Raw genomic sequence first — 24759 nt, forward strand, 5'->3', positions numbered from 1 at the left:
GTTACAACGTCCAGTAGTTACCCGACCAGGTAGTTACAACGTCCAGTAGTTACCCGACCAGGTAGTTACAACGTCCAGTAGTTACCCGACCAGGTAGTTACAACGTCCAGTAGTTACCCGACCAGGTAGTTACCCGACCAGGTAGTTACAACGTCCAGTAGTTACCCGACCAGGTAGTTACAACGTCCAGGTAGTTACCCGACCAGGTAGTTATAACGTCCAGTAGTTACCCGACCAGGTAGTTACAACGTCCAGTAGTTACCCGACCAGGTAGTTATAACGTCCAGTAGTTACCTGACCAGGTAGTTACAACGTCCAGTAGTTACCTGACCAGGTAGTTATAACGTCCAGTAGTTACCTGACCAGGTAGTTATAACGTCCAGTAGTTACCTGACCAGGTAGTTACAACGTCCAGTAGTTACCTGACCAGGTAGTTACAACGTCCAGTAGTTACCTGACCAGGTAGTTATAACGTCCAGTAGTTACCTGACCAGGTAGTTATAACGTCCAGTAGTTACCTGACCAGGTAGTTATAACGTCCAGTAGTTACCTGACCAGGTAGTTATAACGCCCAGTAGTTACCTGACCAGGAAGTTTCCCGCCATTGGTAGGTTTGGAGGTGGACCAGGCCAGTGTGTGGGCAGAGCCACAGGCCACCCTGTTGATCTTCTTCCCCTGCAACGCAGCGACCAGACGAGGCCTCTGGATGGCGTTCGTGGTCCCATCTCCCAGCTGGCCCTCGTCATTATCACCCCACGTGTACACTTCTACTGAGACAGACACAAACACAGCTACAGATACCATGGCACAGACACACTGAGGTAGTAGACAGGTGGTGGAAGTAGTAGTAGACAGGTGGTAGTAGTAGTAGTAGACAGGTAGTAGTAGTAGTGGTAGTAGTAGTAGTAGTAGTAGACAGGTGGTGGTGGTAGTAGTAGACAGGTGGTGGTAGTAGTAGACAGGTGGTGGTAGTAGTAGACAGGTGGTGGTAGTAGTAGTAGTAGACAGGTAGTAGTAGTAGTAGTAGTAGACAGGTGGTAGTAGTAGTAGTAGTAGACAGGTGGTAGTAGTAGTAGTAGTAGACAGGTGGTGGTGGTAGAAGTAGTAGACAGGTGGTGGCAGTAGTAGTAGACAGGTGGTGGCGGTAGTAGTAGACAGGTGGTGGCGGTAGTAGTAGACAGGTGGTGGCGGTAGTAGTAGACAGGTGGTGGCGGTAGTAGTAGACAGGTGGTGGCGGTAGTAGTAGACAGGTGGTGGCGATAGTAGTAGACAGGTGGTGGCGGTAGTAGTAGACAGGTGGTAGCGGTAGTAGTAGACAGGTGGTGGCGGTAGTAGTAGACAGGTGGTGGTGGTAGTAGTAGACAGGTGGTGGTAGTAGTAGTAGACAGGTGGTGGTAATAGTAGTTGACAGGTGGTAGTAGTAGTAGTAGACAGGTGGTAGTAGTAGTAGTAGTAGTAGTAGACAGGTGGTGGTAGTAGTAGTAGACAGGTGGTAGTAGTAGTAGTAGTAGACAGGTGGTAGTAGTAGTAGTAGTAGACAGGTGGTAGTAGTAGTAGTAGTAGTAGACAGGTGGTAGTAGTAGTAGACAGGTAGTAGTAGTAGTAGTAGTAGTAGACAGGTAGTAGTAGTAGTAGTAGTAGACAGGTGGTAGTAGTAGTAGTAGACAGGTGGTGGTAGTAGTAGTAGACAGGTGGTGGTAGTAGTAGACAGGTGGTGGTAGTAGTAGACAGGTGGTAGTAGTAGTAGACAGGTGGTAGTAGTAGTAGACAGGTGGTAGTAGTAGTAGACAGGTGGTAGTAGTAGTAGACAGGTGGTAGTAGTAGTAGACAGGTGGTAGTAGTAGACAGGTGGTAGTAGTAGTAGACAGGTGGTAGTAGTAGACAGGTGGTAGTAGTAGTAGACAGGTGGTAGTAGTAGTAGACAGGTGGTAGTAGTAGTAGTAGACAGGTAGTAGTAGTAGTAGTAGACAGGTGGTGGTAGTAGTAGTAGACAGGTGGTGGTAGTAGTAGTAGACAGGTGGTGGTAGTAGTAGTAGACAGGTGGTAGTAGTAGTAGTAGTAGACAGGTGGTGGTAGTAGTAGTAGACAGGTGGTGGTAGTAGTAGTAGACAGGTGGTGGTAGTAGTAGACAGGTGGTGGTGGTAGTAGACAGGTGGTGGTGGTAGTAGTAGACAGGTGGTAGTAGTAGACAGGTGGTAGTAGTAGTAGTAGACAGGTGGTGGTAGTAGTAGTAGACAGGTGGTGGTAGTAGTAGACAGGTGGTAGTAGTAGTAGACAGGTGGTAGTAGTAGTAGACAGGTGGTAGTAGTAGTAGACAGGTGGTAGTAGTAAACAGGTGGTAGTAGACAGGTGGTAGTAGTAGACAGGTGGTAGTAGAAGAGAGGTGGTAGTAGAAGAGAGGTGGTAGTAGTAGTAGACAGGTGGTGGTAGTAGTAGACAGGTGGTGGTAGTAGTAGACAGGTGGTGGTAGCAGTAGACAGGTGGTGGTAGTAGAGACAGGTGGTGGTAGTAGTAGACAGGTAGTAGTAGTAGACAGGTAGTAGTAGTAGGAGTAGACAGGTAGTAGTAGTAGTAGTAGGAGACAGGTGGTAGTAGTAGTAGTAGACAGGTGGTGGTAGTAGTAGTAGTAGACAGGTGGTGGTAGTAGTAGTAGACAGGTGGTAGTAGTAGTAGTAGTAGGAGACAGGTGGTAGTAGTAGTAGTAGTAGACAGGTGGTAGTAGTAGTAGTAGACAGGTGGTGGTAGTAGTAGTAGACAGGTGGTAGTAGTAGTAGTAGACAGGTGGTGGTAGTAGTAGTAGACAGGTGGTGGTAGTAGTAGTAGACAGGTGGTGGTAGTAGTAGTAGACAGGTGGTGGTAGTAGTAGACAGGTGGTGGTAGTAGTAGACAGGTGGTAGTAGTAGTAGACAGGTGGTAGTAGTAGTAGACAGGTGGTAGTAGTAGTAGACAGGTGGTGGTAGTAGTAGACAGGTGGTGGTAGTAGTAGACAGGTGGTAGTAGTAGTAGTAGACAGGTGGTAGTAGTAAACAGGTGGTAGTAGACAGGTGGTAGTAGTAGACAGGTGGTAGTAGAAGAGAGGTGGTAGTAGAAGAGAGGTGGTAGTAGTAGTAGACAGGTGGTGGTAGTAGTAGACAGGTGGTGGTAGTAGTAGACAGGTGGTGGTAGCAGTAGACAGGTGGTGGTAGTAGTAGACAGGTGGTGGTAGTAGTAGACAGGTAGTAGTAGTAGACAGGTAGTAGTAGTAGGAGTAGACAGGTAGTAGTAGTAGTAGTAGGAGACAGGTGGTATTAGTAGTAGTAGACAGGTGGTAGTAGTAGTAGTAGACAGGTGGAGGTAGTAGTAGTAGACAGGTGGTAGTAGTAGTAGTAGTAGGAGACAGGTGGTAGTAGTAGTAGTAGACAGGTGGTAGTAGTAGTAGTAGACAGGTGGTGGTAGTAGTAGTAGACAGGTGGTAGTAGTAGTAGTAGACAGGTGGTAGTAGTAGTAGTAGACAGGTGGTGGTAGTAGTAGTAGACAGGTGGTGGTAGTAGTAGTAGACAGGTGGTGGTAGTAGTAGTAGACAGGTGGTGGTAGTAGTAGTAGACAGGTGGTGGTAGTAGTAGTAGACAGGTGGTGGTAGTAGTAGACAGGTGGTGGTAGTAGTAGACAGGTGGTAGTAGTAGTAGACAGGTGGTAGTAGTAGTAGACAGGTGGTGGTAGTAGTAGACAGGTGGTAGTAGTAGTAGTAGACAGGTGGTAGTAGTAGTAGTAGACAGGTGGTAGTAGTGGTAGTAGACAGGTGGTAGTAGTGGTGGTAGTAGTAGTAGACAGGTGGTGGTAGTAGTAGTAGACAGGTGGTGGTAGTAGTAGTAGACAGGTGGTGGTAGTAGTAGTAGACAGGTGGTGGTAGTACTAGGCGACAGGTGGTGGTGGTAGTACTAGGCGACAGGTGGTGGTGGTAGTACTAGGCGACAGGTGGTGGTGGTAGTACTAGGCGACAGGTGGTGGTGGTAGTAGACAGGTGGTGGTGGTAGTAGACAGGTGGTGGTGGTAGTAGACAGGTGGTGGTAGTAGTAGTAGACAGGTGGTGGTAGTAGTAGTAGACAGGTGGTAGTAGTAGTAGTAGACAGGTGGTAGTAGTAGTAGTAGACCGGTGGTGGTAGTAGTAGACCGGTGGTGGTAGTAGTAGACCGGTGGTGGTAGTAGTAGTCGACCGGTGGTAGTAGTAGTCGACAGGTGGTAGTAGACAGGTGGTAGTAGTAGTAGTAGAAGACAGGTGGTAGTAGTAGTAGTAGACAGGTGGTAGTAGTAGTAGTAGACAGGTGGTAGTAGTAGTAGTAGACAGGTGGTAGTAGTAGTAGTAGACAGGTGGTAGTAGTAGTAGTAGACAGGTGGTAGTAGTAGTAGTAGACAGGTGGTAGTAGTAGTCGACAGGTGGTAGTAGACAGGTGGTAGTAGTAGACAGGTGGTAGTAGTAGTAGACAGGTGGTAGTAGTAGTAGTAGACAGGTGGTAGTAGTAGTAGACAGGTGGTAGTAGTAGTAGTAGACAGGTGGTAGTAGTAGTAGTAGACAGGTGGTAGTAGTAGTAGTAGACAGGTGGTAGTAGTAGTAGTAGACAGGTGGTAGTAGTAGTAGTAGACAGGTGGTAGTAGTAGTAGTAGACAGGTGGTAGTAGTAGTAGTAGACAGTTGGTGGTAGTAGTAGTAGACAGGTGGTGGTAGTAGTAGTAGACAGGTGGTAGTAGTAGTAGACAGGTGGTAGTAGTAGTAGTAGACAGGTGGTAGTAGTAGTAGTAGACAGGTGGTAGTAGTAGTAGTAGACAGGTGGTAGTAGTAGTAGTAGACAGGTGGTAGTAGTAGTCGACAGGTGGTAGTAGACAGGTGGTGGTAGTAGTAGACAGGTGGTAGTAGTAGTAGACAGGTGGTAGTAGTAGTAGTAGACAGGTGGTAGTAGTAGTAGACAGGTGGTAGTAGTAGTAGTAGACAGGTAGTAGTAGTAGTAGTAGACAGGTAGTAGTAGTAGTAGTAGTAGTAGACAGGTGGTAGTAGTAGTAGTAGACAGGTAGTAGTAGTAGTAGTAGTAGACAGGTAGTAGTAGTAGTAGTAGTAGACAGGTGGTAGTAGTAGTAGTAGTAGACAGGTGGTAGTAGTAGTAGACAGGTGGTAGTAGTAGTAGACAGGTGGTAGTAGTAGTAGTAGACAGGTGGTAGTAGTAGTAGACAGGTGGTAGTAGTAGTAGACAGGTGGTAGTAGTAGTAGACAGGTGGTAGTAGAAGTAGTAGACAGGTGGTGGTAGTAGTAGACAGGTGGTGGTAGTAGTAGACAGGTGGTAGTAGTAGTAGTAGACAGGTGGTGGTAGTAGTAGACAGGTGGTGGTAGTAGTAGACAGGTGGTAGTAGTAGTAGACAGGTGGTAGTAGTAGTAGACAGGTGGTAGTAGTGGTAGACAGGTGGTGGTAGTAGTAGTAGACAGGTGGTGGTAGTAGTAGTAGACAGGTGGTGGTAGTAGTAGACAGGTGGTAGTAGTAGTAGACAGGTGGTAGTAGTGGTAGACAGGTGGTGGTAGTAGTAGTAGACAGGTGGTGGTAGTAGTAGTAGACAGGTGGTGGTAGTAGTAGTAGACAGGTGGTAGTAGTAGTAGTAGACAGGTGGTAGTAGTAGTAGTAGACAGGTGGTAATAGTAGTAGACAGGTAGTAGTAGTAGACAGGTAGTAGTAGTAGTAGTAGTAGACAGGTGGTGGTAGTAGTAGTAGACAGGTGGTAGTAGTAGTAGTAGTAGGAGACAGGTGGTAGTAGTAGTAGTAGACAGGTGGTAGTAGTAGTAGTAGACAGGTGGTGGTAGTAGTAGTAGACAGGTGGTAGTAGTAGTAGTAGACAGGTGGTAGTAGTAGTAGTAGACAGGTGGTGGTAGTAGTAGTAGACAGGTGGTGGTAGTAGTAGTAGACAGGTGGTGGTAGTAGTAGTAGACAGGTGGTGGTAGTAGTAGTAGACAGGTGGTGGTAGTAGTAGTAGACAGGTGGTGGTAGTAGTAGTAGACAGGTGGTGGTAGTAGTAGTAGACAGGTGGTGGTAGTAGTAGTAGACAGGTGGTGGTAGTAGTAGACAGGTGGTGGTAGTAGTAGACAGGTGGTAGTAGTAGTAGACAGGTGGTAGTAGTAGTAGACAGGTGGTAGTAGTAGTAGACAGGTGGTGGTAGTAGTAGTAGACAGGTGGTAGTAGTAGTAGACAGGTGGTAATAGTAGTAGACAGGTAGTAGTAGTAGACAGGTAGTAGTAGTAGTAGTAGTAGACAGGTGGTAGTAGTAGTAGTAGACAGGTGGTGGTAGTAGTAGTAGACAGGTGGTGGTAGTAGTAGTAGACAGGTGGTGGTAGTAGTAGTAGACAGGTGGTGGTAGTAGTAGTAGACAGGTGGTGGTAGTAGTAGTAGACAGGTGGTGGTGGTAGTAGTAGACAGGTGGTGGTGGTAGTAGTAGACAGGTGGTAGTAGTAGTAGACAGGTGGTGGTAGTAGTAGACAGGTGGTAGTAGTAGTAGACAGGTGGTAGTAGTAGTAGACAGGTGGTAGTAGTAGTAGACAGGTGGTAGTAGTAGTAGACAGGTGGTAGTAGTAAACAGGTGGTAGTAGACAGGTGGTAGTAGTAGACAGGTGGTAGTAGAAGAGAGGTGGTAGTAGAAGAGAGGTGGTAGTAGTAGTAGACAGGTGGTGGTAGTATTAGACAGGTGGTGGTAGTAGTAGACAGGTGGTGGTAGTAGTAGACAGGTGGTGGTTGTAGTAGACAGGTGGTGGTAGTAGTAGACAGGTGGTGGTAGTAGTAGACAGGTAGTAGTAGTAGACAGGTAGTAGTAGTAGACAGGTAGTAGTAGTAGGAGTAGACAGGTAGTAGTAGTAGTAGTAGGAGACAGGTGGTAGTAGTAGTAGTAGACAGGTGGTGGTAGTAGTAGTAGACAGGTGGTGGTAGTAGTAGTAGACAGGTGGTAGTAGTAGTAGTAGTAGGAGACAGGTGGTAGTAGTAGTAGTAGTAGGAGACAGGTGGTAGTAGTAGTAGTAGACAGGTGGTAGTAGTAGTAGTAGACAGGTGGTGGTAGTAGTAGTAGACAGGTGGTAGTAGTAGTAGTAGACAGGTGGTAGTAGTAGTAGTAGACAGGTGGTAGTAGTAGTAGTAGACAGGTGGTGGTAGTAGTAGTAGACAGGTGGTGGTAGTAGTAGTAGACAGGTGGTGGTAGTAGTAGTAGACAGGTGGTGGTAGTAGTAGTAGACAGGTGGTGGTAGTAGTAGTAGACAGGTGGTGGTAGTAGTAGACAGGTGGTGGTAGTAGTAGACAGGTGGTAGTAGTAGTAGACAGGTGGTAGTAGTAGTAGACAGGTGGTGGTAGTAGTAGACAGGTGGTGGTAGTAGTAGACAGGTGGTAGTAGTGGTAGTAGACAGGTGGTAGTAGTGGTGGTAGTAGTAGTAGACAGGTGGTGGTAGTAGTAGTAGACAGGTGGTGGTAGTAGTAGTAGACAGGTGGTGGTAGTAGTAGTAGACAGGTGGTGGTAGTAGTAGTAGACAGGTGGTGGTGGTAGTACTAGGCGACAGGTGGTGGTGGTAGTACTAGGCGACAGGTGGTGGTGGTAGTAGACAGGTGGTGGTGGTAGTAGACAGGTGGTGGTGGTAGTAGTAGACAGGTGGTGGTAGTAGTAGTAGACAGGTGGTGGTAGTAGTAGTAGACAGGTGGTGGTAGTAGTAGTAGACAGGTGGTGGTAGTAGTAGTAGACAGGTGGTAGTAGTAGTAGTAGACAGGTGGTGGTAGTAGTAGTAGACAGGTGGTGGTAGTAGTAGACAGGTGGTGGTAGTAGTAGACAGGTGGTAGTAGTAGACAGGTGGTAGTAGTAGTAGACAGGTGGTAGTAGTAGACAGGTGGTAGTAGAAGAGAGGTGGTAGTAGTAGTAGACAGGTGGTGGTAGTAGTAGTAGACAGGTGGTGGTAGTAGTAGACAGGTGGTGGTAGTAGTAGACAGGTGGTGGTAGTAGTAGACAGGTGGTGGTAGTAGTAGACAGGTGGTGGTAGTAGTAGACAGGTAGTAGTAGTAGGAGTAGACAGGTAGTAGTAGTAGTAGTAGGAGACAGGTGGTAGTAGTAGTAGTAGACAGGTGGTAGTAGTAGTAGTAGACAGGTGGTGGTAGTAGTAGTAGGAGACAGGTGGTAGTAGTAGTAGTAGACAGGTGGTAGTAGTAGTAGTAGACAGGTGGTGGTAGTAGTAGTAGACAGGTGGTGGTAGTAGTAGTAGACAGGTGGTAGTAGTAGTAGTAGACAGGTGGTGGTAGTAGTAGTAGACAGGTGGTGGTAGTAGTAGTAGACAGGTGGTGGTAGTAGTAGTAGACAGGTGGTGGTAGTAGTAGTAGACAGGTGGTGGTAGTAGTAGACAGGTGGTGGTAGTAGCAGACAGGTGGTGGTAGTAGTAGACAGGTGGTAGTAGTAGTAGACAGGTGGTAGTAGTAGTAGACAGGTGGTAGTAGTAGTAGACAGGTGGTAGTAGTAGTAGACAGGTGGTGGTAGTAGTAGACAGGTGGTAGTAGTAGTAGACAGGTGGTGGTAGTAGTAGTAGACAGGTGGTGGTAGTAGTAGTAGACAGGTGGTGGTAGTAGTAGTAGACAGGTGGTGGTAGTAGGCGACAGGTGGTGGTGGTAGTACTAGGCGACAGGTGGTGGTGGTAGTACTAGGCGACAGGTGGTGGTGGTAGTAGACAGGTGGTGGTGGTAGTAGACAGGTGGTGGTGGTAGTAGACAGGTGGTGGTGGTAGTAGACAGGTGGTGGTAGTAGTAGTAGACAGGTGGTGGTAGACAGGTGGTGGTAGTAGTAGACAGGTGGTGGTAGTAGTAGTAGTAGACAGGTGGTAGTAGTAGTAGTAGACAGGTGGTAGTAGTAGTAGTAGACAGGTGGTAGTAGTAGTAGTAGACAGGTGGTAGTAGTAGTAGTAGACAGGTGGTAGTAGTAGTAGTAGACAGGTGGTAGTAGTAGTAGTAGACAGGTGGTAGTAGTAGTAGTAGACAGGTGGTAGTAGTAGTAGTAGACAGGTGGTAGTAGTAGTAGTAGACAGGTGGTGGTAGTAGTAGACAGGTGGTGGTAGTAGTAGACAGGTGGTGGTAGTAGTAGACAGGTGGTGGTAGTAGTAGACAGGTGGTGGTAGTAGTAGACAGGTGGTGGTAGTAGTAGACAGGTGGTGGTAGTAGTAGACAGGTGGTAGTAGTAGTAGACAGGTGGTAGTAGTAGGCGACAGGTGGTGGTAGTAGTAGTAGGCGACAGGTGGTGGTGGTAGTAGTAGGCGACAGGTGGTGGTAGTAGTAGTAGACAGGTGGTAGTAGTAGTAGTAGACAGGTGGTGGTAGTAGTAGACAGGTGGTGGTAGTAGTAGACAGGTGGTGGTAGTAGTAGTAGACAGGTGGTGGTAGTAGTAGTAGACAGGTGGTGGTAGTAGTAGACCGGTGGTAGTAGTAGTAGACAGGTGGTAGTAGTAGTAGACAGATGGTGGTAGTAGTAGACAGGTGGTGGTAGTAGTAGACAGGTGGTGGTAGTAGTCGACAGGTGGTGGTAGTAGTAGACAGGTGGTGGTAGTAGTAGACAGGTGGTGGTAGTAGTCGACAGGTGGTGGTAGTAGTAGACAGGTGGTGGTAGTAGTAGACAGGTGGTAGTATTAGTAGACAGGTGGTGGTAGTAGTCGACAGGTGGTGGTAGTAGTCGACAGGTGGTGGTAGTAGTAGTAGACAGGTGGTAGCAGTAGTAGACAGGTGGTGGTAGTAGTAGTAGACAGGTGGTGGTAGTAGTAGTAGACAGGTGGTGGTAGTAGTAGTCGACAGGTGGTGGTAGTAGTAGACAGGTGGTAGTAGTAGTAGACAGGTGGTAGTAGTAGTAGACAGGTGGTAGTAGTAGTAGTAGTAGACAGGTGGTAGTAGTAGTAGTAGACAGGTGGTGGTAGACAGGTGGTGGTAGTAGTAGACAGGTGGTGGTAGTAGTAGTAGTAGACAGGTGGTAGTAGTAGTAGTAGTAGACAGGTGGTAGTAGTAGTAGTAGACAGGTGGTAGTAGTAGTAGTAGACAGGTGGTAGTAGTAGTAGTAGACAGGTGGTAGTAGTAGTAGTAGACAGGTGGTAGTAGTAGTAGTAGACAGGTGGTAGTAGTAGTAGTAGACAGGTGGTAGTAGTAGTAGTAGACAGGTGGTGGTAGTAGTAGACAGGTGGTGGTAGTAGTAGACAGGTGGTGGTAGTAGTAGACAGGTGGTGGTAGTAGTAGACAGGTGGTGGTAGTAGTAGACAGGTGGTGGTAGTAGTAGACAGGTGGTGGTAGTAGACAGGTGGTGGTAGTAGCCGACAGGTGGTAGTAGTAGCCGACAGGTGGTAGTAGTAGGCGACAGGTGGTGGTGGTAGTACTAGGCGACAGGTGGTGGTGGTAGTACTAGGCGACAGGTGGTGGTGGTAGTAGTAGACAGGTGGTAGTAGTAGTAGTAGACAGGTGGTGGTAGTAGTAGACAGGTGGTGGTAGTAGTAGACAGGTGGTGGTAGTAGTAGTAGACAGGTGGTGGTAGTAGTAGTAGACAGGTGGTGGTAGTAGTAGACCGGTGGTAGTAGTAGTAGACAGGTGGTAGTAGTAGTCGACAGATGGTAGTAGTAGTCGACAGGTGGTGGTAGTAGTCGACAGGTGGTGGTAGTAGTCGACAGGTGGTGGTAGTAGTCGACAGGTGGTGGTAGTAGTCGACAGGTGGTGGTAGTAGTCGACAGGTGGTGGTAGTAGTCGACAGGTGGTGGTAGTAGTCGACAGGTGGTGGTAGTAGTCGACAGGTGGTAGTATTAGTCGAAAGGTGGTGGCAGTAGTCGACAGGTGGTGGCAGTAGTCGACAGGTGGTGGCAGTAGTCGACAGGTGGTGGCAGTAGTCGACAGGTGGTGGTAGTAGTAGTCGACAGGTGGTGGTAGTAGTAGTCGACAGGTGGTGGTAGTAGTAGTCGACAGGTGGTGGTAGTAGTAGACAGGTGGTAGTAGTAGTAGACAGGTGGTAGTAGTAGTAGACAGGTGGTAGTAGTAGTAGTAGTAGACAGGTGGTAGTAGTAGTAGTAGACAGGTGGTAGTAGTAGTAGTAGACAGGTGGTAGTAGTAGTAGTAGACAGGTGGTAGTAGTAGTAGTAGACAGGTGGTAGTAGTAGTAGACAGGTGGTAGTAGTAGTAGACAGGTGGTGGTAGTAGTCGACAGGTGGTGTAGTAGTCGACAGGTGGTGTAGTAGTCGACAGGTGGTGGCAGTAGTCGACAGGTGGTGGCAGTAGTCGACAGGTGGTGGCAGTAGTCGACAGGTGGTGGCAGTAGTCGACAGGTGGTAGTAGTAGTCGACAGGTGGTAGTAGTAGTCGACAGGTGGTAGTAGTAGAAGACAGGTGGTAGTAGTAGTAGACAGGTGGTAGTAGTAGAAGACAGGTGGTAGTAGTAGTAGTAGTAGTAGACAGGTGGTGGTAGTAGTAGGCAGGTGGTAGTAGTAGTAGACAGGTGGTAGTAGTAGTAGACAGGTGGTAGTAGTAGAAGACAGGTGGTAGTAGTAGTAGACAGTTGGTAGTAGACAGGTGGTAGTAGTACAGCTGGTAGTAGTACAGGTGGTAGTAGTACAGGTAGTAGCAGTACAGGTAGTAGGGAAGTGTAATTAGGACTTAAATACATCATGCTAGCCAACATGGAACACCGTTTCAAAACATACAGAAAACGAACAAATCAGTAATTCCCTACCATCCTCAGTGCAGCAGACACAGTGGAGTGACCCCGTTGCTATGGCAATGACCTTCTTCCCCTGCAGGCCCTGGACCTGTCTGGGTCGCCGTACGTGGTCATCAGAACCGTGACCCAGCCGGTGGTAGTCACCTTTACCCCTGAAAACACACATCCATTTATACAGGTGGTAGTCACCGTTAACCCTGAAAAAACACATCCATTTATACAGGTGGTAGTCACCGTTACCCCTGAAAACACACATCCATTTATACAGGTGGTAGTCACCTTTACCCCTGAAAACACACAACTGTTAGTCTAACAGTTGACCGTGGTCAGGGGAAATAGTTAGTCTACTAACAGTTGACCGTGGTCAGGGGATATAGTTAGTCTACTAACAGTTGACCGTGGTCAGGGGATATAGTTAGTCTAACAGTTGACCGTGGTCAGGGGAAATAGTTAGTCTAACAGTTGACCGTGGTCAGGGGATATAGTTAGTCTAACAGTTGACCGTGGTCAGGGGATATAGTTAGTCTAACAGTTGACCGTGGTCAGGGGATATAGTTAGACTAACAGTTGGCCATGGTCAGGGGATATAGTTAGTCTACTAACAGTTGACCGTGGCCAGGGGATATAGTTAGTCTAACAGTTGGCCGTGGTCAGGGGATATACTTAGTCTACTAACAGTTGGCCGTGGTCAGGGGATATAGTTAGTCTAACAGTTGGCCGTGGTCAGGGAATATACTTAGTCTACTAACAGTTGACCGTGGTCAGGGGATATAGTTACTCTACTAACAGATGACCGTGGTCAGGGGATATAGTTAGTCTACTAACAGTTGACCGTGGTCAGGGGAAATAGTTACTCTACTAACAGATGACCGTGGTCAGGGGATATAGTTAGTCTACTAACAGTTGACCGTGGTCAGGGGATATAGTTAGTCTACTAACAGTTGACCGTGGTCAGGGGAATAGTTAGTCTAACAGTTGACCGTGGTCAGGGGATATAGTTAGTCTACACAGTTGACCATGGTCAGGGGATATAGTTAGTCTACTAACAGTTGACCGTGGTCAGGGGATATAGTTAGTCTAACAGTTGGCCGTGGTCAGGGCTAACAGTTGGCCGTGGTCAGGGGATATAGTTAGTCTACTAACAGTTGACCGTGGTCAGGGGATATAGTTAGTCTACTAACAGTTGGCCGTGGTCAGGGGATATAGTTAGTCTAACAGTTGACCGTGGTCAGGGGATATAGTTAGTCTAACAGTTGGCCGTGGTCAGGGGATATAGTTAGTCTAACAGTTGACCGTGGCCAGGGGATATAGTTAGTCTAACAGTTGGCCGTGGTCAGGGGATATAGTTAGTCTAACAGTTGACCGTGGTCAGGGGATATAGTTAGTCTAACAGTTGACCGTGGCCAGGGGATATAGTTAGTCTAACAGTTGACCGTGGTCAGGGGATATAGTTAGTCTAACAGTTGACCATGGTCAGGGGATATAGTTAGTCTAACAGTTGACCGTGGCCAGGGGATATAGTTAGTCTAACAGTTGACCATGGTCAGGGGATATAGTTAGTCTAACAGTTGGCCATGGTCAGGATGTTTTGTTTACTCACCAGGTGTAAACTGCTCCAGACTTGGTGAGAGAGACAGAGAACTGGGAGCCACAGTCAACCTTCACCACTCCCAGTCCAGTCAGAGAATCAATCTACAGACAACAGAGCAAGGCAACAGTTTCACTCAGACATGAGAGGGGAAACACACATCTTGGTATGTGTAAAACGGTTAGATCATGGCCCAGTCATGTTTCGGTGACAGTGTGTACGTTCCCAAAATGGCACCATATTCCCTCTATAGTTTACTATTTCTGTAGTGCACGAGAGTTTGCAAAACAAACAATAATTTACCAAAGTTACTTTTTTTTTGTTGGTAAATAACAGATCTATATCAATTGTGGTAATATATCCTGAAATAAACTTTACTAAAATGTATTCATATAAAACATAATTTCTTGTTAAACTTTATATCTGCGTCCATATTATGCGTTTGTATAGGATAGACCATATTACAGAAGAGTAGTAGGGCCAAGTGAAGAGAAACAATACAACGGTCATGGTAGTGGTACTTGGATAATACTTTTAAAAAAGTGGCAAAATCTTGAGAATAAACTCAACATTTAATTTTCGAGAATAAAGTCAATTTCTTTTTTTTTTAAGTCAAACATTTTATTTTCAAGATTCGGGGCTTTGGGAATTAATTCCATGTCTCCCTTGCTCCTTGTTGCTGTGTTCGCCAGCGTTAAAATACCATAGGTTACATGACTGGTGAAAGTATACTTTAGAATTGGAGTTAGTAATCAGAAAATCGTTGGTCCTTTATCACACACTAACCATGTTATTATATGGACAGTATGAGGACCTGGAAGAGGTTGTCCTTTATCACACACTAACCATGTTATTATATGGACAGTATGAGGACCTGGAAGAAATTGTGCCACAGATTGGGTCTTTCAGAAGGAGGAATCACTCAGACTGGATGAGGTATTTAACGGTAGGTCGCGGCGGGGTATTTAATGATATAGAGACTTGCGTCTACTCTAAACTACTGATTCCCCTCTAATCAGGGACTGATTTAGACCCGGGACACCAGGTGGGTGATTCCCCTCTAATCAGGGACTGATTTAGACCTGGGACACCAGGTGGGTGATTCCCCTCTAATCAGGGACTGATTTAGGTGATTCCCCTCTAATCATGGACTGATTTAGACCTGGGACACCAGGTGGGTGATTCCCCTCTAATCAGGGACTGATTTTGACCTGGGACACCAGGTGGGTGATCCCCCTCTAATCAGGGACTGATTTAGACCCGGGACACCAGGTGGGTGCAATTAATGATCAGGTAGAACAGAAAACCAGCAATAGTCCAGACCTCCATGGGGTAAGATTTGAATATCCCTGATAGCGCGAATAGAGTGCCATTTGGGACGAAACCTGCAGTGTAAGTGGACAGGATGGGTCTGGTTTGTACCTTCATGGGGACCTTGCAGCCGTCGCTGCCGCCCCGTCCAAGCTTGCCATAGTCTCCATCGCCCCAGGACCATACCATGTCATCGTCAGTCAGACAAAGAGTCTGGGCGTCACCACTACCACACGCCATGTCTATCACCCTGTGTCCCTGCAGAGCATCCACCTGAAGAGAGACCGACACACAGAAAGACAGAGATTCACTCAACATCAGGACGTGTTTGTGAGTTAGAGAGTGAGAGAAAGAAGCTGAGAGAAGAGAATAAAAGAGAAGCCGAGTGGAGAGATTAGAAGGAGGGAAGAAAAGAGAAGCTGAGTGGAGAGATTAGAAGGAGGGATGAAAAGAGAAGCCGAGTGGAGAAATTAGAAGGAGAGAAGAAAAGAGAAGCTGAGTGGAGAGATTAGAAGGAGGGATGAAAAGAGAAGCTGAGTGGAGAGATTAGAAGGAGAGAAGAAAAGAGAAGCTGAGTGGAGAGATTAGAAGGAGGGATGAAAAGAGAAGCTGAGTGGAGAGATTAGAAGGAGAGAAGAAAAGAGAAGCTGAGTGGAGAGATTAGAAGGAGGGATGAAAAGAGAAGCTGAGTGGAGAGATTAGAAGGAGAGAAGAAAAGAGAAGCTGAGTGGAGAGATTAGAAGGAGGGATGAAAAGTTAAAAGAGAAGCGAAGTTAAGTTGAGGAGAGAAGAACAATTGAGTGAAGAGAAATCGAGAGAAGAGAAGAGAGAAGTTGTGAGAAGAGAGAACCTTGGCTTACCAGTTTGGGTTTGAGTTGGTCCTCAGAGTCTCCATGCCCCAGGCGTCCGTAACGTCCCTTGCCCCAGGTGTAAAGCTCTCCGCTGGCCGTGATGCAGGCACTGTGGGCCCCTCCAGCAGCTACATCCACCACCTCCACCCCCCGTAGGGACTCTATCACGCGGGGACGGTCACACGGGCTAGAAGAGGTCACGAGTTTTGTATTTCATTTTACTACAAGCCGAACAATGTTGCTCTTGCAAATGATATGGAAGTTGAGAAGTGCAGCCAACTGCCAGGGTAATTAACATGGGGCCATGCACACTGTGAGAACAATGCCTGTATTGTCAGTGTTTATATTGGTGACATCAGCCACACCACTGTCTGTACTGTACTGTACGTGTGTGTGTGTGGTGTGTGTGTAGGTGTGTGTGGTGTGTGTATAAAGTTGGACGATGTCAACCGTGATCCTATCGTGATTATGTACTCAAATAAATATCACAATGTTTGATATTTTACCGTTATTTTACCAGGTAAATTTGACTGAGAACACATTCTCATTTACAGCAACGACCTGGGGAATAGTTACAGGGGAGAGGAGGGTGATGAACGAGCCAATCGGAAGCTGGGGATGATTAGGTGGCCGTGATGGTATGAGGGCCAGATTGGGAATTTAGCCAGGACACCAAGGTTAACACGACTACTCTTACGATAAGTGACATGGGATCTTTAATGACCTCAGAGAGTCAGGACACCCGTTTAACGTCCCATCCGAAAGACAGCACCCGACACAGGGCAATGTCCCCAATCACTGCCCTGGGGCATTGGGATATTTTTTTTAGACCTGATGAAAGAGTGCCTCCTACTGGACCTCCAACACCACTTCCAGCAGCATCTGGTCTCCCATCCAGGGACTGACCAGGACCAACCCTGCTTAGCTACAGAAGTAAGCCAGCAGTGGGATGCAGGGTGGTATGCTGCTGGCCTGGACCAACCCTGCTTAGCTTCAGAAGTAAGCCAGCAGTGGGATGCAGGGTAGTATGCTGCTGGTTATATACACTGGATATACAATGGTTTCCTCCTTTAACTTCTTATGGCTTGGGGGCGCTATTTTCACATCCGGATGAAAAGTGTGCCCAAAGTATACTGCCTGCTACTCAGGCCCAGAAGCTAGGATATGCATAGCATTGGTAGATTTGGATAGAAAACACTCTGAAGTTTCTAAAACTGTTTGAATGATGTCTGTGAGTATAACATAACTTATTTGGCAGGCAAAACCCAGAGGACAAACCATCCAGGATTTTTTGTTTGTTTAGGTCACTCTTTTCAATGAGCTTTCATTAAGAATCCAGAATTCTAAGGCAGTTGCTTGCAGTTCCTATCGCTTCCACTGGATGTCAACAGTCTTTAGAAATTGGTTGATGTTTTTCCTTTGTGTAATGAAGAAGTAGCCCTGTTCAGAACGAGGGTAGAGTGAAGTATATTGTTTGATAGAGGCTCGTGACCTGAAAAGCAGGCTCCACTTTGTTTTCCTCCGGTATTGAACGCAGTTTATCCCGTCTTAAATTTGATCGATTATTTACGTAAAAAAATACCTAAAGTTGTATTAGGAAAGTTGTTTGAAATGTTTGGACAAAGATTACAGGTAACTTGAGATATTTTGTAGTCATGTTGCGCGAGTTGGAACCGCTGTTTTTCTGGATCAAACGCACCAAATAAATGGACATTTTGGATATATAGTGACGGAATTAATCGAACAAAAGGACCATTTGTGATGTTTATGGGACATATTGGAGTGCCAACAGAAGAAGCTCGTCAAAGGTAAGGCATGAATTATATCGTTATTTCTCGATCATACTGCAGCACAGCTTGCAGGATACTGCTGTGTGGTACAGCCTAATACAGTGCATGATGTCAACATATTTTACTGTCAGCCATTGTTGCCGTTAATGCATGTTGAAACCACCAGAGGGCTTCTTTGAGGGCGTCTTCATGAAGCTTGTTGGCACTTGCTTACTTTCCCAAAAAATCCTCCACAGGTCCATGAAGGCCAGAAGTTCTGGTTACTATCAGAGGTCCATTCAGACGTTCTGATTACTGTACCCTATCAGAGGTCCATTCAGACGTTCTGATTACTGTACCCTATCAGAGGTCCATTCAGACGTTCTGATTACTGTACCCTATCAGAGGTCCATTCAGACGTTCTGATTACTGTACCCTATCAGAGGTCGGACGTCGGGAGCATGACCAACATGACCAGTAGTGGAGCTGTACAACGTGACCGGTCGGGAGTAGTGGATCTGTACAACGTGACCGGTCGGGAGTAGTGGATCTGTACAACATGAACGGTCGGGAGTAGTGGATCTGTACAACGTGACCGGTCGGGAGTAGTGGATCTGTACAACGTGACCGGTCGGGAGTAGTGGATCTGTACAACGTGACCGGTCGGGAGTAGTGGATCTGTACAACGTGACCGGTCGGGAGTAGTGGATCTGTACAACGTGACCGGTCGGGAGTAGTGGATCTGTACAACGTGACCGGTCGGGAGTAGTGGATCTGTACAACGTGACCGGTCGGGAGTAGTGGATCTGTACAACGTGACCGGTCGGGAGTAGTGGAGCTGTACAACGTGACCGGTCAGGAGTAGTGGATAGTGTATATAGTACAGTTTGTAGAGTGTATATAGTATATAGAGTGTATATAGTATAGCGTGTATAGTGTATATTGTATAGTGTATATAGTATAGTGTGTATAGTGTATATAGTATAGTGTATATAGTATAGTGTATATATAGTATAGTGTGAATAGTGTATATAGTGTAGTGTGCATACAGTATAGTGTATATAGTACAGTGTACATAGTATAGTGTGTATAGTGTATATAGTATAGTGTATGTATTATAGTGTGTATAGTGTATAGAGTATAGTGTGTATATAGTATAGTGTGTAAAGTATATATAGTATAGTGTGTATATAGTATAGTGTGTATAGTATAGTGTGTATAGTATATATAGTATAGTGTATATAGTATAATGTGTATAGTATAGTGTATATAGTATAGTGTATATAGTATATATAGTATAGTGTATATAGTGTGTATAGTGTATATAGTATAGTGTATATAGATTGTGTGTATAGTGTATATAGTGTATATAGATAGTGTGTATAGTATATATAGTATAGTGTATATAGTGTGTATAGTGTATATAGTAGAGTGTATATAGTATAGTGTGTATAGTGTATATAGTATAATGTATATAGTATATATAGTATAGTGTATATAGTATAGTATATATAGTATAGTGTATATAGTATAGTGTATATAGTATAGTGTATATAGTGTATATAGTATAGTGTGTATAGTGTATATAGTATAGTGTGTATAGTATATATAGTATAGTGAATATAGTGTATATAGAATAGTGTGTACAGTTTATATAGTATAGTGTATATAGTGTGTATAGTGTATAGTATAGTGTGTATAGTGTATATAGTATAGTGTATATAGTATAGTATATATAGTATAGTGTGTATAGTATAGTGTATATAGTGTGTATAGTGTATATAGTATAGTGTATACAGATAGTGTGTATAGTATAGTGTATATAGATAGTGTGTATAGTGTATATAGTATAGTGTGTATAGTATATATAGTATAGTGTATATAGTGTGTATAGTGTATATAGTATAGTGTGTACAGTCTATATAGTATAGTATAATGTGTATAGTGTATATAGTATAGTGTATATAGTATATATAGTATAGTGTATATAGTATAAATAGTATAGTGTACATAGTATAGTGTATATAGTATAGTGTGTATAGTGTATATAGTATAGCGTGTATAGTGTATATAGTAGTGTGTATAGTGTGTATAGTATAGTGCATTTAGTATAGCGTGTATAGTGTATATAGACAGTGTGTATATAGTATAGTGTGTATAGTGTGTATAGTGTATATAGTATAGTGTGTATAGTGTGTATAGTATAGTGTATATAGTATATATAGTATATAGTAGTGTGTATATAGTATAGTGTGTATATAGTATAGTGTGTATAGTGTTATAGTGTATATAGTATAGTGTGCATAGTGTATATAGTATAGTGTATATAGTATAGTGTATATAGACAGCGTGTATAGTGTATATAGTATAGTGTATATAGTATAGTGTATATAGTATAGTAGAGTGTGTATAGTGTATATAGTATAGTGTGTATAGTGTATATAGTATTGTGTGTATAGTATAGTGTATATAGTATAGTGTGTATAGTGTATATAGTATAGTGAATATAGTAAAGTGTGTATAGTGTATATAGTATAGTGTATATAGTGTAGTGTATATAGACAGCGTCTATAGTGTATATAGTATAGTGTATATAGTATAGTCTGTATATAGTAGTGTGTATAGTGTATATAGTATAGTGTATATAGTGTGTATAGTGTATAGTGTGTATGGTGTATATAGTATAGTGTGTATAGTGTATATAGTAGTGTATATATAGTATAGTGTATATAGTATAGTGTGTATAGTATAGTGTATATAGTATAGTGTGTATAGTGTATATAGTATAGTGTATATAGTATATAGTATAGTGTATATAGTGTATATAGTATAGTGAATATAGTAAAGTGTGTATAGTGTATATAGTATAGTGTATATAGTGTATATAGTATAGTGTATATAGTACAGTGTACATAGTATAGTGTGTATAGTGTATATAGTATAGTGTATGTATTATAGTGTGTATAATACATGTATAGTATAGTGTATATAGTATAGTGTATATAGTATAGTCTGTATATAGTAGTGTGTATAGTGTATATAGTATAGTGTATATAGTGTGTATAGTGTATAGTGTGTATGGTGTATATAGTATAGTGTGTATAGTGTATATAGTAGTGTATATATAGTATAGTGTATATAGTATAGTGTGTATAGTATAGTGTATATAGTATAGTGTGTATAGTGTATATAGTATAGTGTATATAGTATAGTGTATATAGTGTATATAGTATAGTGTATATAGTATAGTGTATATAGTATAGTGTATATAGTGTATATAGTATAGTGTATATAGTATAGTGTGTATATAGTATAGTGTGTATAGTGTATATAGTGTGTATAGTGTATATAGTATAGTGTATATAGTGTGTATATAGTATAGTGTATATGTATAGTGTATATAGTATATAGTAAAATGTATATAGTGTATATAGTATAGTGTATATAGTATAGTGTATATAGTGCATAATAGTATATAGTATAGTGTGTATATAGTATAGTGTGTATATAGTATAGTGTGTATAGTGTATATAGTATAGTGTGTATAGTGTTATAGTGTATATAGTAGTGTGTATAGTGTATATAGTATAGTGTATATAGTATAGTGTATATAGACAGCGTGTATAGTGTATATAGTATAGTGTATATAGTATAATGTATATAGTGTATATAGTATAGTGTATATAGTATAGTAGAGTGTGTATAGTGTATATAGTATAGTGTGTATAGTGTATATAGTATAGTGTGTATAGTATAGTGTATATAGTATAGTGTGTATAGTGTATATAGTATAGCGTATATAGTGTATATAGTATAGTGTATATAGACAGCGTGTATAGTGTATATAGTATAGTGTATATAGTGTATATAGTATAGTCTGTATATAGTAGTGTGTATAGTGTATATAGTATAGTGTATATAGTGTGTATAGTGTATATAGTATAGTGTGTATGGTGTATATAGTATAGTGTGTATAGTGTATATAGTAGTGTATATATAGTATAGTGTATATAGTATAGTGTGTATAGTGTATATAGTATAGTGTGTATAGTGTAGTGTATATAGTATAGTGTATATAGTATAGTGTGTATAGTGTATATAGTATAGTGTATATAGTATAGTGTGTATATAGTATATACTATAGTGTGTATAGTGTATATAGTATAGTGTACATAGTGTGTATAGTGTATATAGTGTATATAGTATAGTGTATATAGACAGCGTGTGTATAGTGTATATAGTATAGTGTGTATCGTGTATATAGTATAGTGTGTATATTGTATATAGTATAGTGTATATAGTGTATATATAGTATAGTGTATATAGTATCGTGTGTATAGTGTATATAGTATAGTGTGTATAGTATAGTGTGTATAGTGTATATAGTATAGTGTGTATAGTATAGTGTGTATAGTGTATATAGTATAGTGTATATAGTATATAGTATAGTGTATATAGTATAGTGTATATAGTACAGTGTGTATATAGTATAGTGTGTATAGTGTATATAGTATAGTGTATATAGTGTGTATAGTGTATATAGTATAGTGTATATGTATAGTGTATATAGTATAGTGTATATAGTATATAGTGTATATAGTATAGTATATAGTATAGTGTATATAGTATAGTGTATATAGTGCATATAGTATATAGTATAGTGTGTATATAGTATATAGTATAGTGTGTATAGTGTATATAGTATAGTGTACATAGTGTGTATAGTGTACATAGTGTGTATCGTGTATATAGGGTGTATATAGTATAGTGTATATAGTATAGTGTGTATAGTGTATATAGTTTAGTGTATATAGACAGCGTGTATAGTGTATATAGTATAGTGTGTACAGTATAGTGTATATAGACAGCGTGTATATAGTATAGTGTATATAGTGTATATAGTATAGTGTATATAGACAGTGTGTATAGTGTATATAGTATAGTATATAGTATAGTGTATATAGTCTATGTAGTATAGTGTATAACCTAACCTCCTGTTGCCGTGTCCCAGTTTTCTGTCCTCAGCCTCTCCCCAGGAGTAGACCTCTCCCTCAGAGGACAGGGCTAGACAGTGTGTGTATAGTATAGTATATAGTGTGTATATTGTGTATAGTATATATAGTATAGTATATAGTATAGTGTATATAGTGTATATAGTATAGTGTATAACCTAACCTCCTGTTGCCGTGTCCCAGTTTTCCATCCTCAGCCTCTCCCCAGGAGTAGACCTCTCCCTCAGAGGACAGGGCTAGACAGTGTGTGTATAGTATATAGTGTGTATAGTGTGTATAGTGTATATAGTACAGTATAGTGTATATAGACAGCGTGTATATAGTATAGTGTATATAGTGTAGTGTATATAGACAGCGTGTATAGTGTATATAGTATAGTATATAGTATAGTGTATATAGTGTATATAACCTAACCTCCTGTTGCCGTGTCCCAGTTTTCCATCCTCAGCCTCTCCCCAGGAGTAGACCTCTCCCTCAGAGGACAGGGCTAGACAGTGTGTGTATAGTATATAGTGTGTATAGTGTGTATAGTGTATATAGTACAGTATAGTGTATATAGACAGCGTGTATATAGTATAGTGTATATAGTGTAGTGTATATAGACAGCGTGTATAGTGTATATAGTATAGTATATAGTATAGTGTATATAGTGTATATAACCTAACCTCCTGTTGCCGTGTCCCAGTTTTCCATCCTCAGCCTCTCCCCAGGAGTAGACCTCTCCCTCAGAGGACAGGGCTAGACAGTGTGTGTATAGTATATAGTGTGTATAGTGTATATAGTACAGTGTGTATAGTGTACATAGTATAGTGTGTACAGTATAGTGTATATAGACAGCGTGTATATAGTATAGTGTATATAGTGTATATAGTATAGTGTATATAGACGGCGTGTATAGTGTATATAGTATAGTATAGTGTATAACCTAACCTCCTGTTGCCGTGTCCCAGTTTTCCATCCTCAGCCTCTCCCCAGGAGTAGACCTCTCCCTCAGAGGACAGGGCTAGACAGTGTTTCCCTCCGCTGTTCACTGCCACCTTCCTGATGAATACATGCTGGATGGACTCCAGCAGAGTGGGGGTGGACACGGACTCCGTACCGCCGATACCCAGCCGGCCCCCAGCACCGTACCCAGTAGCGTACAACTGGAGGAAGACAGATAACAGTCACATACCGTAGCCCACCAGGACCCCACCAGGACCCTTCTAGTCCTCTACCAGGACCCCACCAGGACCCTTCTAGTCCTCTACCAGGACCCTACAGGGACCCTTCTAGTCCTCTACCAGGACCCCACCAGGACCCTTCTAGTCCTCTACCAGGACCCTACTGGGACCCCACCAGGACCCTACTGGGACCCCACCAGGACCCTTCTAGTCCTCTACCAGGACCCTACTGGGACCCCACCAGGACCCTTCTAGTCCTCTACCAGGACCCTTCTAGTCCTCTACCAGGACCCTACTGGGACCCCACCAGGACCCTACCAGGACCCTTCTAGTCCTCTACCAGGACCCTACTGGGACCCCACCAGGACCCTACCGGTACCCTTCTAGTCCTCTACCAGGACCCTTCTAGTCCTCTACTAGGACCCCACCAGGACTCTACCGGCCCTCTACCGGGACCCTACCGGGACCCTACCAGCCCTCTACCGGAACCCTACCGGCCCTCTACCGGGACCCTACCGGGACTCTACCGGCACTCTACCGGGCCCCTAATGGCCCTCTACCGGGTCCCTACCGGGGTTTACATTTCCGTCAGTGACAGCGAACAGGGTTTGCTTCCCTCCTATCAGCTGAAATAACCTTTACTGGTCTCTACTGGTCTTTACCTTTCCATCAGCAGTGACAGCGAACAGGGTTTGCTCCCCTCCTATCAGCTGAAATAACCTTTACTGGTCTCTACTGGTCTTTACCTTTCCATCAGCAGTGTCAGCGAACAGGGTTTGCTCCCGCTATCAGCTGAAATAACCTTTACTGGTCTCTACAGGTCTTTACCTTTCCATCAGCAGTGACAGCGAACAGGGTTTGCTCCCCTCCTATCAGCTGAAATAACCTTTACTGGTCTCTACTGGTCTTTACCTTTCCATCAGCAGTGTCAGCGAACAGGGTTTGCTCCCCTCCTATCAGCTGAAATAACCTTTACTGGTCTCTACAGGTCTTTACCTTTCCATCAGCAGTGACAGCGAACAGGGTTTGCTCCCCTCCTATCAGCTGAACAGGTCTCAGAGTCGCCAGGGCCTCTGTGGGGGTGGGGACCTTGACCTTTGCCCCCTCAATGCCCCCTAGCTGACCCCGGTGGTTGTGACCCCAGCCGTAGATGGTCCCGGAGCCTCCTGCAGACAGCGTCCAGTCGTCAGGTCTCCTGTTCATCCATTGGACCAGCTGTTCGTCCTGCTCTCTCTTAAACAGGTCATGGCTCTCATGGAGGACGGTCATCACCTCACAGTCAGCCATCAACTCACAGATCTTCTTAGTCACCTACAGAGGAGCAGAGGGGTTAGAGATAATGTCCAGATCAGAGTGGTTAGAGAT

General features: G+C 43.6%; 1 protein-coding gene across 10 annotated transcripts in view; it reads right to left on the reverse strand.

Moving 5' to 3' along the window:
- Nucleotides 1-24759, reverse strand: part of herc2 (HECT and RLD domain containing E3 ubiquitin protein ligase 2) — a 283800-nt gene that overhangs the window by 33278 nt on the left and 225763 nt on the right. For 9 of the 10 annotated variants that reach the window (XM_045687211.1, XM_045687213.1, XM_045687210.1 and 6 more), the window contains 7 exons: nt 24391-24705; nt 23162-23376; nt 15460-15637; nt 14711-14872; nt 13301-13392; nt 11713-11852; nt 583-767 (listed from right to left, as the gene is read on the reverse strand). In XM_045687211.1, the coding sequence (XP_045543167.1) occupies nt 583-767; nt 11713-11852; nt 13301-13392; nt 14711-14872; nt 15460-15637; nt 23162-23376; nt 24391-24705 (1287 nt within the window). Of the gene's footprint in view, nt 1-582; nt 768-11712; nt 11853-13300; nt 13393-14710; nt 14873-15459; nt 15638-22703; nt 22926-23161; nt 23377-24390; nt 24706-24759 lie in introns of those variants that run through there. The other variant, XM_045687217.1, reaches the window with a different exon arrangement.

Source organism: Salmo salar, chromosome ssa10 (genome assembly GCF_905237065.1).
Source record: "Salmo salar chromosome ssa10, Ssal_v3.1, whole genome shotgun sequence".
Classification (NCBI taxonomy): domain Eukaryota; kingdom Metazoa; phylum Chordata; class Actinopteri; order Salmoniformes; family Salmonidae; genus Salmo; species Salmo salar.